General features: G+C 43.1%; 1 protein-coding gene across 2 annotated transcripts; it reads right to left on the bottom strand.

The window, feature by feature from the left end:
- Window positions 1-11,438: 11,438 nt before the first annotated feature.
- Window positions 11,439-14,689, bottom strand: med31 (mediator complex subunit 31). Of its 2 annotated transcripts, XM_084440465.1 has the most exons (5): window positions 14,553-14,689; window positions 14,335-14,409; window positions 14,058-14,154; window positions 13,520-13,745; window positions 11,439-11,749 (listed from the first exon to the last, which is right to left on the bottom strand). In XM_084440465.1, the coding sequence occupies exons 1-4, from the start codon at window positions 14,572-14,574 to the stop codon at window positions 13,532-13,534; spliced, it is 408 nt and encodes a 135-aa protein (XP_084296591.1). In that variant the 5' UTR covers window positions 14,575-14,689; the 3' UTR covers window positions 11,439-11,749; window positions 13,520-13,531. The 2 variants fall into 2 exon arrangements, with proteins under 2 accessions (XP_084296591.1, XP_084296590.1); XM_084440464.1 differs by lacking the exon at window positions 11,439-11,749 and having other exon boundaries at window positions 13,101-13,745.
- Window positions 14,690-14,840: the final 151 nt, after the last annotated feature.

Here is a 14,840-nt window from a genome sequence, read left to right as displayed (position 1 = left end):
CCACATCTACCTGTTGCAAAACTCCATTGCAAAATCCCTTTACAATGTGTGAACTAGCTGTTGGTCTATAATAACAGGAGCTTCGCCCAACGTGGGGCTCGAACCCACGACCCTGAGATTAAGAGTCTCATGCTCTACCGACTGAGCTAGCCGGGCTATGTGCTAGCAAAAGGCTCTGTGGCAGGAGTAGTACCTACAAAGATTTATTACGAATAATAGTTATGACACCCACTACTGTGTTCTTTATGATGAGGTAGACTGGTTTCCTCTCTCTTTAAGGCATAACTATCATTGGTATTTGTTTATTTTCAAAGTCATTATGGGTAAACTTCACCCATACATCTTGTCTCTTTTGGACTAGTGCCTTGGTACCTGCCAGACCCGATCAAACGATCGATTTGTTTTTAGGGTTCCTCGAGTGCATTCTGAACTTGGTAGAGCTGCTTTTTTCCCCACGATGCTCCTTATACCAGGAATACTTTACAACAGACTCAAAAGCTTCAGGTACTTCCATCAATCGCAGAGTTTAAATCCGTGGCTTATGACATTTGTACTTCTACCTCTAACTCTTTTTTATTATTATTATTAATGTGCATTGTATTTGTTCTGTGGTTTTTGATGTATTTGTGTGAACGTGTCAACACTGTAAATGAGGGAATCCTCAGTGCTTTACGAGTATAAATAAAGGTTTGAAATGAAATGGCGATGTGTGCACACTAGCTATGCTAATAATGTCTTATGCTAGCTAGCACAAGACTTCCCGCATGCGTTGCCCACAGCTACCTGTTGCAAAACCCCTTTGCTATTCGTGAACGAGCTGTTGGTCTATAATAACAGGAGAATCGCCCAGTGTGGGGCTCCAACCCACGACCCTGAGATTAAGAGCCTCATGCGCTACCGACTGAGCTAGCCAGTCTATATGCTGGCAAAAGGGTCTCTGGCAGGAGTAGTACATTCAATGGGGTAAAACTCCTCCAGCAGGAGGCGTGGTCATTGTAAAGAAGGAACACGAAAAGCCTGCCATGATCCGGATTCGCTGCGGCCACAACGCAGAGTACTAACCACTATACGATCACGGCTCGTCATTCCTTGCTACTGGCTTCCCTCATCAGAAATAGAGGACGTGCTTCCTCTTTGCACTCTAACTAAAAACTGAATCGAGCCAGCCAGGAGTCGAACCTAGAATCTTCTGATCCGTAGTCAGACGCGTTATCCATTGCGCCACTGGCCCAATATTACCGGTTGCACATATTTTTTGCAAAGGTGCCCAGGACTACCGCTTGGGCATATTTTGCAACGTTGCCCACATTTACCTGTTGCAAAACTCCATTGCAAAACCCCATTGAACAGCTAGTTCAATGTATGAACTAGCTGTTGGTCTATAATAACAGGAGATTCGCCCAACGTGGGGCTCGAACCCACGACCCTGAGATTAAGAGTCTCATGCTCTACCGACTGAGCTAGCCGGGCTATGTGCTGCTAAAAGGGTCTCTGGCAGGAGTAGTACATTCAATGGTGTAAGAATCCTCCTGCAGGAGGCGTGGTCATTGTAAAGAAGGAACATGAAAAGCCTGCCGTGACCCGGGGTTGCTGCGGCCACAACGCAGAGTACTAACCACTATACGATCACGGCTCGTCATTCCTTGCTACCTGCTCCCCTCATCAGAAATAGAGGACGTGCTTCCTCTTTGCACTCTAACTAAAGAGTGAATCGAGCCAGCCAGGAGTCGAACCTAGAATCTTCTGATTCGTAGTCAGACGCGTTATCCATTGCGCCACTGGCCCAATATTACCGGTTGCACATATTTTTTGCAAAGGTGCCCAGGACTACCGCTTGGGCATATTTTGCAACGTTGCCCACATCTACCTGTTGCAAAACTCCATTGCAAAATCCCTTTACAATGTGTGAACTAGCTGTTGGTCTATAATAACAGGAGCTTCGCCCAACGTGGGGCTCGAACCCACGACCCTGAGATTAAGAGTCTCATGCTCTACCGACTGAGCTAGCCGGGCTATGTGCTAGCAAAAGGCTCTGTGGCAGGAGTAGTACCTACAAAGATTTATTACGAATAATAGTTATGACACCCACTACTGTGTTCTTTATGATGAGGTAGACTGGTTTCCTCTCTCTTTAAGGCATAACTATCATTGGTATTTGTTTATTTTCAAAGTCATTATGGGTAAACTTCACCCATACATCTTGTCTCTTTTGGACTAGTGCCTTGGTACCTGCCAGACCCGATCAAACGATCGATTTGTTTTTAGGGTTCCTCGAGTGCATTCTGAACTTGGTAGAGCTGCTTTTTTCCCCACGATGCTCCTTATACCAGGAATACTTTACAACAGACTCAAAAGCTTCAGGTACTTCCATCAATCGCAGAGTTTAAATCCGTGGCTTATGACATTTGTACTTCTACCTCTAACTCTTTTTTATTATTATTATTAATGTGCATTGTATTTGTTCTGTGGTTTTTGATGTATTTGTGTGAACGTGTCAACACTGTAAATGAGGGAATCCTCAGTGCTTTACGAGTATAAATAAAGGTTTGAAATGAAATGGCGATGTGTGCACACTAGCTATGCTAATAATGTCTTATGCTAGCTAGCACAAGACTTCCCGCATGCGTTGCCCACAGCTACCTGTTGCAAAACCCCTTTGCTATTCGTGAACGAGCTGTTGGTCTATAATAACAGGAGAATCGCCCAGTGTGGGGCTCCAACCCACGACCCTGAGATTAAGAGCCTCATGCGCTACCGACTGAGCTAGCCAGTCTATATGCTGGCAAAAGGGTCTCTGGCAGGAGTAGTACATTCAATGGGGTAAAACTCCTCCAGCAGGAGGCGTGGTCATTGTAAAGAAGGAACACGAAAAGCCTGCCGTGATCCGGATTCGCTGCGGCCACAACGCAGAGTACTAACCACTATACGATCACGGCTCGTCATTCCTTGCTACTGGCTTCCCTCATCAGAAATAGAGGACGTGCTTCCTCTTTGCACTCTAACTAAAAACTGAATCGAGCCAGCCAGGAGTCGAACCTAGAATCTTCTGATCCGTAGTCAGACGCGTTATCCATTGCGCCACTGGCCCAATATTACCGATTGCACATATTTTTTGCAAAGGTGCCCAGGACTACCGCTTGGGCATATTTTGCAACGTTGCCCACATTTACCTGTTGCAAAACTCCATTGCAAAACCCCATTACAATGTATGAACTAGCTGTTGGTCTATAATAACAGGAGATTCGCCCAACGTGGGGCTCGAACCCACGACCCTGAGATTAAGAGTCTCATGCTCTACCGACTGAGCTAGCCGGGCTATGTGCAGGTAAAAGGGTCTCTGGCAGGAGTAGTACATTCAATGGTGTAAGACTCCTCCTGCAGGAGACGTGGTCATTGTAAAGAAGGAACATGAAAAGCCTGCCGTGACCCGGATTCGAACCGGGGTTGCTGCGGCCACAACGCAGAGTACTAACCACTATACGATCACGGCTCGTCATTCCTTGCTACTGGCTTCCCTCATCAGAAATAGAGGACGTGCTTCCTCTTTGCACTCTAACTAAAAACTGAATCGAGCCAGCCAGGAGTCGAACCTAGAATCTTCTGATCCGTAGTCAGACGCGTTATCCATTGCGCCACTGGCCCAATATTACCGGTTGCACATATTTTTTGCAAAGGTGCCCAGGACTACCGCTTGGGCATATTTTGCAACGTTGCCCACATTTACCTGTTGCAAAACTCCATTGCAAAACCCCATTACAATGTATGAACTAGCTGTTGGTCTATAATAACAGGAGATTCGCCCAACGTGGGGCTCGAACCCACGACCCTGAGATTAAGAGTCTCATGCTCTACCGACTGAGCTAGCCGGGCTATGTGCTGGTAAAAGGGTCTCTGGCAGGAGTAGTACATTCAATGGTGTAAGAGTCCTCCTGCAGGAGACGTGGTCATTGTAAAGAAGGAACATGAAAAGCCTGCCGTGACCCGGATTCGAACCGGGGTAGCTGCGGCCACAACGCAGAGTACTAACCACTATACGATCACGGCTCGTCATTCCTTGCTACCTGCTCCCCTCATCAGAAATAGAGGACGTGCTTCCTCTTTGCACTCTAACTAAAGAGTGAATCGTATGGAATACCAAATGTGCCAATATTAAATAAATAAATATCCCTTCATTATATAAATAATCATATGTATAAATACAGGAATATAAATAAATAAATAGGTAAATTGTGAAATCGCTAAATAATTAAATAGAATACAAACAATTAATATGAAATATTATTTCATAATGTATGTTATTTCATATTTCACATTTTATTTTCAAATTGCACTTTTTATTTATTTCATAATGGTACTTTTCCAAAGGACACTTTATTTCATAATGTCACATTTATTTATTTCATGTTGACTCTTTTCATAATGACTGCTTATTTATTTCATGTTGACTCTTTTCATAATGACTGCTTATTTATTTCATGTTGACTCTTTTCATAATGACACTCTTTTCATAATGACGTGCTTATCTGTCAATCAACGCGAATAGGGCTGGACCTATTTGCTGATTGGCTAATCCTCTGCAATTGATTACTCAGCCTGGGGCCTCATATATCACTGAGGTACGCCTTCTTTTACACGGTCTTTTCCGCGATTTCAGGCGTACGCCATTTTCCCCCTCCACAGCGCGACCTATCAAGCCAAAAGGGCGGATATTTAGTCGCCTTTCTACACGCTTTTGTAGGACACCTCTCAACTTGTCGTACCGATTTACACGGGTTTCTACACCCTTTTTGAACACAGGGGGAACTGGCGACGCAGGTGGTGCGTCGGTGAATTAGCATACACTGTTTGATGGAGAGAAGAAGAGCGAGAGTTTATGAACGCACAATCATGTAAGCTAACAGCCCAATTCAGCACAAACATATATCGCAATGCAAGATCGTATCCTCTAACCGGCTCATTAATGGTCCGATATGGATTTGTTCCCCAAACTTAACCTATGCGCACACCTAATGCAGGCACTCCATCAAACGGCAATAATTGACCAATTCGATTGTCATTAATATGTGATCATGTGGACCTGTTTACTGTTTGGTAAGCATATAAATGACAGTCCTCCTGTGCGTAATGCGAGCCTAAATGAATTCGGCGCTACTCGGCCTGCTGGCCGAGATAGAACTCCAAAGAGGTGACGGCGATGGCGACTGCACCCACATATTGATAAGGGCACCATCAGTGAATGAATACGTCTATGTGAATCGCAAAAATGTGCACACTATAAATACCCAAATCATATGTGACGCCGACATGCTCATCACAAGTGTAGTGGCACGGTGGCCTGGCTCCACGCATGACTCATCCATCCTGGCGCACAGCAGGGTAGGGGCTAGACTGGAGGCAGGCGCTGCGCGTGACGGCTGGCTTGTTGCTGTGTGCATAGCCAAGATACATATTCTTTTTCTTCTTTACTTTAATCTTTATTAGCATTTTCCATCCATACAACGACAATACAATAAAAAATAAAAACTTACAATAACAGCTTATGGGTACTTCCATCCATGCAGCTTTTTTCTCTTAATCAAATATTACAATTTCAATATAAGTGGTATCATCACACTTCCTTCTATAATCCATCCATTTTTCCCATCTCCCTTCAAACTTTCCTTCCTGCATCTTCAATGCATGCGTGAACTTCTCCCTAACATAAATCTCTTCCACAACACCCAGCCACTGCTCCTTGGTTGGGGGTTCCACCTTATACCAAGCCCTCGTTATTGTCTTTTTACTAGCAACCAATAGTACTTTCACTAGGTACCTGTCCCCTCCTTGTACATCATCCTGTGTTATGTTTGCCAAGATATATATTCGAAATGGAGAGTCAAGGGGTAGTGTTACTGTTAATTTGACACCCTCAGGAATCAGGATGACACTAGCCCTAAATGGCATCGTCAAAATCAAGAGGTAGGGCTAGTGTTAAGTCTAAGGGAAGAATTGGGATTCAGCCATTCTTACATTCAGTTCAATAACCATTCGGGATTATAAACGTTTTTTAAACTAAACTAATCAAAACATGCAACTATACAACAAACAAAGTTTTACCTTGAAATGAGATTCTTTTCTCCCCCAGACCAGCTGCTCCAAGTTGGATTTTAACAGCTTTGCTGGGTATTTTGTCTGTTAAATGATCACTTAAACAAAAGAATACATGGGTGTAGCTGATTCGTGGAGCCTTTGGAGCTGGTGGCCTGATAGACGACAGTGGCGTAGAGGGCCTTCTATTGTACGGAGCAAACAGCCTCGCCACTTCAGCTTCAAAATGTGGGGGAAAAGACATTACAAGTTGTTATGATGATGTATTGGAGAAAAGGTGCAACATCTGTACAGTACTACTGTAGTTATGCATGGATACATTAGCCTAAATAGTGGCATGTAAAGATCCCATTTGAAAAGTGTTAGCTAGCAAGCCCAAGTCCACACAGCACAGCCTCACGTCAAACTCGTCTCCAAAAGCCAGACCTATCTAATGCTGCCACAGTGTAGACAGGGCTATGCAAGACTAACTTTCTAAAAAGTACATGATACGAATGTTCAATGAACAGGTCTAGACCAACCATTATATTGCTATGGTGTAGTAGTATTTGTTGCTAGACTGTACCTTGAACAGGGGTTCTCGGGCTTGGAGCTGCAGCGGCCGTCGTACTAGGGACAGCTGCGGAGGTTGTCTGTTCCAAGCGGTTGGCTAATTCCCGCAGTAAGTCTGGGGTTGATTTCTCAGCAGCCATACCCCCTCTTTCTTCTTCTGGTAATGGTGGATCGCAAATTACACATTTATTAACATTTGTACATTCTAGAAATTAGATCCTAATTAGCTAACGTTAGAGGCTGTAACCCCCTTAACCCCATGCTAGTCTCGCCTCCCAAACGTCAGTGACGTTAGCCTAGCTAGCTAACGTTAGCTCTCTAACCCCATGCACCATCCAGTCAAAATACAACATTTGATGCAACATATTGAACACGATGTTATATTATTTACCATGGGATTTCACAGGATGCTTCTTGTTAACTGAGTAATGTTAGACCGACACAGTTCACTTGCTTATTCGACAAGCGGGCCACGCAGGGTGGGGGGGGGGGGGCTTACCAGAAGTCGTCTCGGTGAGCTGTTGCTTTGGGCTGTACCATAGGTAACCATGACGACATTATGAAATGTCCTGTCATTATGAAAAGAGTCAACATGAAATAAATAAGCAGTCATTATGAAAAGAGTCAACATGAAATAAATAAGCAGTCATTATGAAAAGAGTCAACATGAAATAAATAAGCAGTCATTATGAAAAGAGTCAACATGAAATAAATAAGCAGTCATTATGAAAAGAGTCAACATGAAATAATTTTATTTAATTATTTAGCGATTTCACAATTTACCTATTTATTTATTTATATTCCTGTATTTATACATATGATTATTTATATAATGAAGGGATATTTATTTATTTAATATTGGCACATTTGGTATTCCATAGAATCGAGCCAGCCAGGAGTCGAACCTAGAATCTTCTGATTCGTAGTCAGACGCGTTATCCATTGCGCCACTGGCCCAATATTACCGGTTGCACATATTTTTTGCAAAGGTGCCCAGGACTACCGCTTGGGCATATTTTGCAACGTTGCCCACATCTACCTGTTGCAAAACTCCATTGCAAAATCCCTTTACAATGTGTGAACTAGCTGTTGGTCTATAATAACAGGAGATTCGCCCAACGTGGGGCTCGAACCCACGACCCTGAGATTAAGAGTCTCATGCTCTACCGACTGAGCTAGCCGGGCTATGTGCTAGCAAAAGGCTCTGTGGCAGGAGTAGTACCTACAAAGATTTATTACGAATAATAGTTATGACACCCACTACTGTGTTCTTTATGATGAGGTAGACTGGTTTCCTCTCTCTTTAAGGCATAACTATCATTGGTATTTGTTTATTTTCAAAGTCATTATGGGTAAACTTCACCCATACATCTTGTCTCTTTTGGACTAGTGCCTTGGTACCTGCCAGACCCGATCAAACGATCGATTTGTTTTTAGGGTTCCTCGAGTGCATTCTGAACTTGGTAGAGCTGCTTTTTTTCCCACGATGCTCCTTATACCAGGAATACTTTACAACAGACTCAAAAGCTTCAGGTACTTCCATCAATCGCAGAGTTTAAATCCGTGGATTAAGAGTCTCATCCGCTACCGACTGCGCTAGCCGGGCTATTTGCTGGCAAAAGGGTCTCTGGCAGGAGTAGTACATTCAATGGGGTAAAACTCCTTCGGCAGGAGGCGTGGTGCACAGTGACGCAATACTAACTTACAGATGTGTTCAAGATGCGACCTTCGTCAAGCATGAGCAATTTGGAGTAATTCGGATAACGTATGTAGGAGTTATGAGTACTTCCTGTTTCACCAGTAGGTGGCGCTGTAAGTGTGACTCAATACTGACGCATAGATGTGTTCAGAATGCAACCTTCATGAAGCGTCAGCAATTTGGTGCAAATCGGATAATGTATGTAGGAGTTTTGAGGACTTCTTGTTTCACCAATAGGTGACGCTATAAGTATGACGCAATACTGACACATAGATGTTTTCAGGAGAGAACCTTCATGAAGCGTGAGAAATATCGGACAAATTGGATAATGTATGGAGGAGTTATGTATGGAAATTTGGCGGGGCGCCACGGCAAGGGTGTTTGGTGAAAACTCAATTTTTTTAATAACTTTTGACACAAAGGTCTTAAGATGAAGCTGACCGAATATGAAGTTGATCGGATGAAATCTGTAGGAGGAGTTTGTTAAAGTACGAGGCATGGAAATGGTAAAAACAAAGAAAAAATGGCACATTAAGAGCTAAATGGCTGACTTCCTGTTGGATGTTGGGTATAGCTCCAAGAGATATTTTAGTGTGTCTCGAATACCTACTTAATGCCAACCGAATTTTGTTCGCCTTCATCAAACTGAAACGTGGGGCTCGCCATTTTAAATCTTCCAGGGGGCGCTCTTGAGACGTTTTGCCAAGCCCATTTCCGTCACCCATGAAATATAAAAATTTTCACCGGGACTGACGTATCTGCAAAGTTTCATGCATTTTCATCGATGTTTAGGCCGCCAAAAAGGCATTTGTTTGGGGAGAAGAAGAAAGTAGGAGAAGGAGAAAGAATAATACTTACAATAGGGCCTCGCACCGCCAGTGCTCTGGCCCTATAGCCGTTGGTCTATGATAACAGGAGAATCGCCCAACATGGGGCTCCAGCCCACGACCCTGAGATTCAGAGTTGCTTGCTCTACCGACTGAGCTAGCCGGGCTATGTGCTGGCAAAAGGGTCTCTGGCAGGAGTAGTACATTCGATGGGATAAAACTACTCCGGCAGCATGTGTGGTGCACTGATTGTAAAGAAGGAACATGAAAAGCCTGCCATGAGCCAGATTCGAAACGGATTTGCTGCCACAACGTGAGAGTACTAACCACTAGGCCCAAAATGAGCGTTGACCTACCGTTTGCACATATTTTTCAAAGCTTTCCGCTTGCGCATATTTTGCAACGTTGCCCACATCTACCTGTGGCAAAACTTCATTGGAAAACCCTTTTGCAATTTGTGATTTTTTTCTCATTAGAGTTACCATTCTCAGAAACTGCTAATTAACAGCCCCTCAGCCCACATAAATGCTTCATGAATCCGGCTTTAATGGGTATTTGACCAGGGAGGAGAGTGAAGTGCTGTGCGTCAGATGACCTATCCTCCACAATCACCCGACCTAAACCCAATTGAGATGGTTTAAGATGAGTTAGACCGCAGAGTGAAGGAAAACAAGTGCTCAGCACCTCTGGAAACTCATTCAAGACTGTTGAAAAACCATTCCAGGTTAATATTACATTACATTACATTACATTACATTACAGTCATTTAGCAGACGCTTTTATCCAAAGCGACTAACAATAATTGCATTTAACGTAGGAAGAGCCAATGTACTACTACTTGCCAGAACTCACAAGTGCATCTTCTTTCTAAAACAAGTGACTAAGAGCATAATCTAGTGCTGAAGGCAAAGTGCAAGAATCACAATCTAAAGTACAGTGCAATATAATATAATACAATAAGTGCTTAGGTGGGAGGATTGTTGTAGTACTTCTTGAAGAGATGAGTTTTGAGCCTGCGACGAAAGATGGGCAGCGACTCTGCTGTCCTGACATCAGTGGGCAGTTCATTCCACCACTGCGGGGCCAGGACAGAGAAGAGCCGTGACCGTGTCGATCGACCGCAGGAGCCTCGGAGTGACGGGGCAACCAGTCGCCCTGAGGTAGCAGAGCGTAGCGGTCGGGAGGGGGTGTAGGGTTTGACCATGGCCTGGAGGTAGGAGGGGGCTGTTCCTTTCATTGCCCTGTAGGTTAGCGCCAGAGTTTTAAACTGGATGCGAGCCGCTACAGGGAGCCAGTGTAGGGAACGGAGGAGGGAAGTTGTGTGGGAGAATTTGGGGTGGTTGAACACCAGTTCAACCATAGCCTAATAGGTAATAGCCTACCTCATGAAGCTGATTGAGAGAATTCCAAGACTGTGCAAAGCTGTCATCAAAGCAAAAGGTGGCTACTTTGAAGAATATAAAACATATTCTGGTTCAACACTTTTTAGTTTACTACATAATCTGTGTTCTTTCATAGTTTTGATGTATTCAGTATTAATCTACAATAGGCCTAGAAAAAGAAACAAAAACAGTGAATGAGAAGGTGTGTCCAAACTTTTGACTGGTACTGTAGCATTATCTGTAAGTCATTATGTCTGCACCTTAGAAACATTACAAAAATGAGATCAATTCTATCTAGTCAAGATTTGAAGAGTTATAAATGCCCTTAATTGCTCTAGGTTTGACTACTGCAACGCCCTCTACTCAGGTCTCAGCCAAAGCTCCATACACCGCCTACAGCTAGTTCAGAATGACCTGGCTAGACTTATTACTGGCACAAGGAGATTTGATCACATCACCCCAGTTTTAGCCACACTCCACTGGTTACTAGTTAAAATTAGAATTGATTTTAAGATTTTACTATTAACTTTTAAAGCTCTTCACGGCCTGGCGCCAAGCTACCTTACAGAGCTCCTAGTCCAATATGATATGTGCCAAGTCATAAATTGAGGTCCTCTGACCTGGCCCTACTTGTGGTACTTAAGTCTAGGTTGGTAACAAATTACCAGCCAACCTCAAACTAGCCAGTTCAGTCAACACTTTTAAATCTCTTTTATCAATCAATCAATCAAAGCTTTATTTGTATAGCACATTTCATACCCAGAGGCAACACAATGCGCTTTACAGAGAACAAGGGAGGTGGGCATACGACCCACCTCTACATATTCCAGAGGGAAGCAAAAAAACAGTAATCACCCGGGGGCCAGATAAGTGAGCTGTAAAAATTCTTCCTTAACCCCTCTCAACAAGGCGATCGAGCAAGCTCCAGGAGTATGTTTGTCTACCGGCTAAGAACATTTATAAAGTAATACATTACATTAAATTACATTTCAGAGTAAGAGAGGCTAAAAAAGCATCATAGGAGAGACATGGCAAATACTGGTGTGTGTTTGCTATGGCCCAGACCTAAAGCCGGAAGTGGGCTGGTGTATGTCTGTGTGTACGTGTGTGTGTTAACTAAATGCTACGACATCCACAGCAGACACAGGGGTATCTATCGGACTCCGGGAGGTCTGCTGGTGACAGTGGGGCATCCACTGGACCTGGTTAGAAGATAGGAGTGAGAGAGAGAGGCAATAGGGAGAGGGAAGGCAGAACAGGGTTAGTAGCACACAGAGCCATAAAAGCAACACAGATATTAAAACAGGCAACCTGGAGCAAGCTCCTGGAATATATTTGTCTAACGGCTAAGAACATTTATAGAGCAATAAATTACATTAAATTAAATTTTCAGAGCAAGAAAGGCTAAGAGCATCAGGTCCAGGCCTAAGCCGGATGTGGACTTATGTGTGTACGTGTGTTAACTACTGTAAATACTACGACATCTCATTTCTTCAAAATGACTTTTTGCACTTTGTAATTGTACTTGTATTTATTCTATTCCTGTTGCCTTTGTTCTCCTTTTTGATTATTGTGGTTCCTTTATTGTCAATATTCTGTTTGGTGCTTTTAAATGATTTGGTTTTTATTCTGTAAAAGCACCTTGTAACTATGTTAAGAAAGGCACTATACAAATTAAGTTCTTATTATTATTATTAGGCCTAGTTTAATTTTAGATTCTACAGTCCAACTAACTTGTAACCCCGGTTACAGATAAATTGATATGTTGCACAGCAAACACTTTTTCCAGAATGATTTTTAGCGATGATTGACCTACAGGTGGTAGTACTGTAGGCTGCTGTAGGTTGTACTGCGCTGCGTTTTCTCTGCACTATGCTCTGCACCCTCTACCTCGCGTCGAGCAAATTTCTTATCATGTTAGGAGGAAGATAGCAGGCAGATAGCTGTCGCTGGGGCCGAGGTAATAATGAGAGATAATAATTAGAGAAACGGTCCGACCGGGTAGGTAGGGTCGAACATGCAACTCACCCCCTATCCACCAGAGGGCGCTGCTGCGGGATTGAAACGGCTATATCTCCACATTGGAAGGTCAGAGACACGCGGTTTGGACCTAGATTTTCATAGATTTTAATTTGTTAAAATAAAGCTAATTACTTGTGGTTTATTTTATATGATGTCTTTTGTTCATTTTTATCAAGGGTGTGAATAAAAAAGGCGTCTAGGCCTATATGGTTGAGCTTCAAGGCATCTAGGCTACAGGTTCAGTGTGGAGTATGAGCATAATCTCGCGTCACCAGGCTCTCCTCGAGCGGTATTATTCAATAGTGTCCAAATATTTATGAACCTGTCTACATACTGTAGTTAAATAAACCATTAGTCTTACTTAACTTTGGAAGAAGCACAGCAACACTACAGCTGCCTTTCAGGGAAATATAGTTAGTTATAGAGAAATGCCAAATAAAAACGAATGATAAATTAGACATTTATATAAATGATAAACACCAAATATCATTAAAGGCAAACCCCAATTTGACCAACCACTTCAAACAAAAAAAAAGTCTACCGTCCTACTCCATAGAGTCACTTTCCGGAGATGACATGAGAGCATTAAACATTGGTATTTAACTGAAAAAATGGTTTTCTGATAGTTATCCTTTAAATACGATATATTGTTTGTCTTATCTTGTGTTGCATCACACATCACAAACATCTTGCTCCACCCTACCAGCAGGAAATGACAAAGTAGCAACAGACATCATCAGTATACACCTTTTTTTTTAGGACCACTACAAAGCTACTACTGTATTTACAAAAAGGCATTTTATTACTCCAGATAAGAAACATAAACACAAGGAAAGAGATCAATTACATTCCTTTTGCAGCCTACTGCCCTCCACCCATTTGACCTCACTAAATCTTCTCTCTCTTTCTCTTTCTCTCTCTCTCTCTCTCTCATACACACACACACACACCCCATGGTTCCCTCATTTGGTGGCGGCGTTGCCGTGAGGTGGCTGTTGCTGCTGTTGCTGCTGCTGCTCGGCCAGCGCCTGCTGCAGACGTGTGCGCTTGCGGGAATAGTGCTGCCAGTGGAGCAGCTGCTGCTCGTCTATGAACTTGGCGCACTGAGCGTTCACCAGCTCCTTCCTGAAGTGCTCGTACTGCAGCAGCTCCAGCATGTGTAGGCAGTGGGGGTATCTGCAAGGGGAGAGAGACAGAGGATATGAAGGAAGGGAAGGCGTGCACATTCAGTTCAATAAATTTCACTCATTACCCATAAAGCAATGTGTTCAGACTGGGAGCAAGCCTAACTCCAATCTGTGACTCCTTCAAACGTCTCACTTTTCCCATAAAATAAGGCATAGGAGAAGTAACAGATCGGGTCTAGAAAAGTAAGCATACTCACTTTCATAGCACTGTCTGCTATCCATCATTTACTATTTAGGCTACATGAAAACATTAACATGTCAAATGGTGATTATTGGATAATGAAATTGTTAGTAACCTTACTTGAGAAACTTGGCATACTCCGGCTCCTTCCAGTAGAGTAAGTACTTCAAATAGTTCACAAAAGGTTTCTCTCGTAGATATCCCCTCTGGGCCAGAACTAGAAGATCACAGAGAAACATAACGTTTATTAGGGAGTTGCAATAGTAACTCAGAAATAGGCCAGGCCATAATTTGGATAGCTAGCTACTAACGTTAGCTAAGTTTGTTAGCTAGCTAACACTTGGCAGTCTACAACTGATGCATTCACAATGAATATGTTCGATATTCGAGGACTTACAATTCAGGTAATTCGGGTTGGCCAAACACTGTATGAACTCCAGCTCTGATTGAAAGCGGTTCCTCGCCTGTTCCTCTGTTAAGATATAAACCGAGTGGGTTAGCTAGTTACGACCAGTGTGGAGATAGGTAGCTAGACAACTTGGCTGCCTAGCTAGCTGTTATCTGTCTAACGCCAGCTCAACGTTAGCTAGCTATCTGAATTCAATAGTATCAAACCTGTTTCCATGACTCCCGCCATGGTCCTGGGGTGATCAAGGTGATTCAAAAGGTACCGTCGTTTATTGATAGAAACGATATGCTGGATTTTTTGTAGCAGTCAACTCGCTGCGATCTAATCATAAACAACAGACAGCCATAACTGCCATAAACTGTTAGATACTTTTACGTCAGTTTACGACAGTTGGAAATCTCATGTAGACCGTGGGTCAACCACAAGAGGGAGGCATTCAATAACCTAAGATATTCTTATCTAGCTATATTGGAAAACACTGTGAAACTATAGAC

The sequence above is a fragment of the Borostomias antarcticus genome (genome assembly GCF_949987555.1).
Source record: "Borostomias antarcticus genome assembly, chromosome: 1".
In the NCBI taxonomy this organism is placed as follows: domain Eukaryota; kingdom Metazoa; phylum Chordata; class Actinopteri; order Stomiiformes; family Stomiidae; genus Borostomias; species Borostomias antarcticus.
The sequence above is the reverse complement of the archived record's forward strand: the minus strand, read 5'-3'. Positions and strand labels throughout refer to the sequence as shown.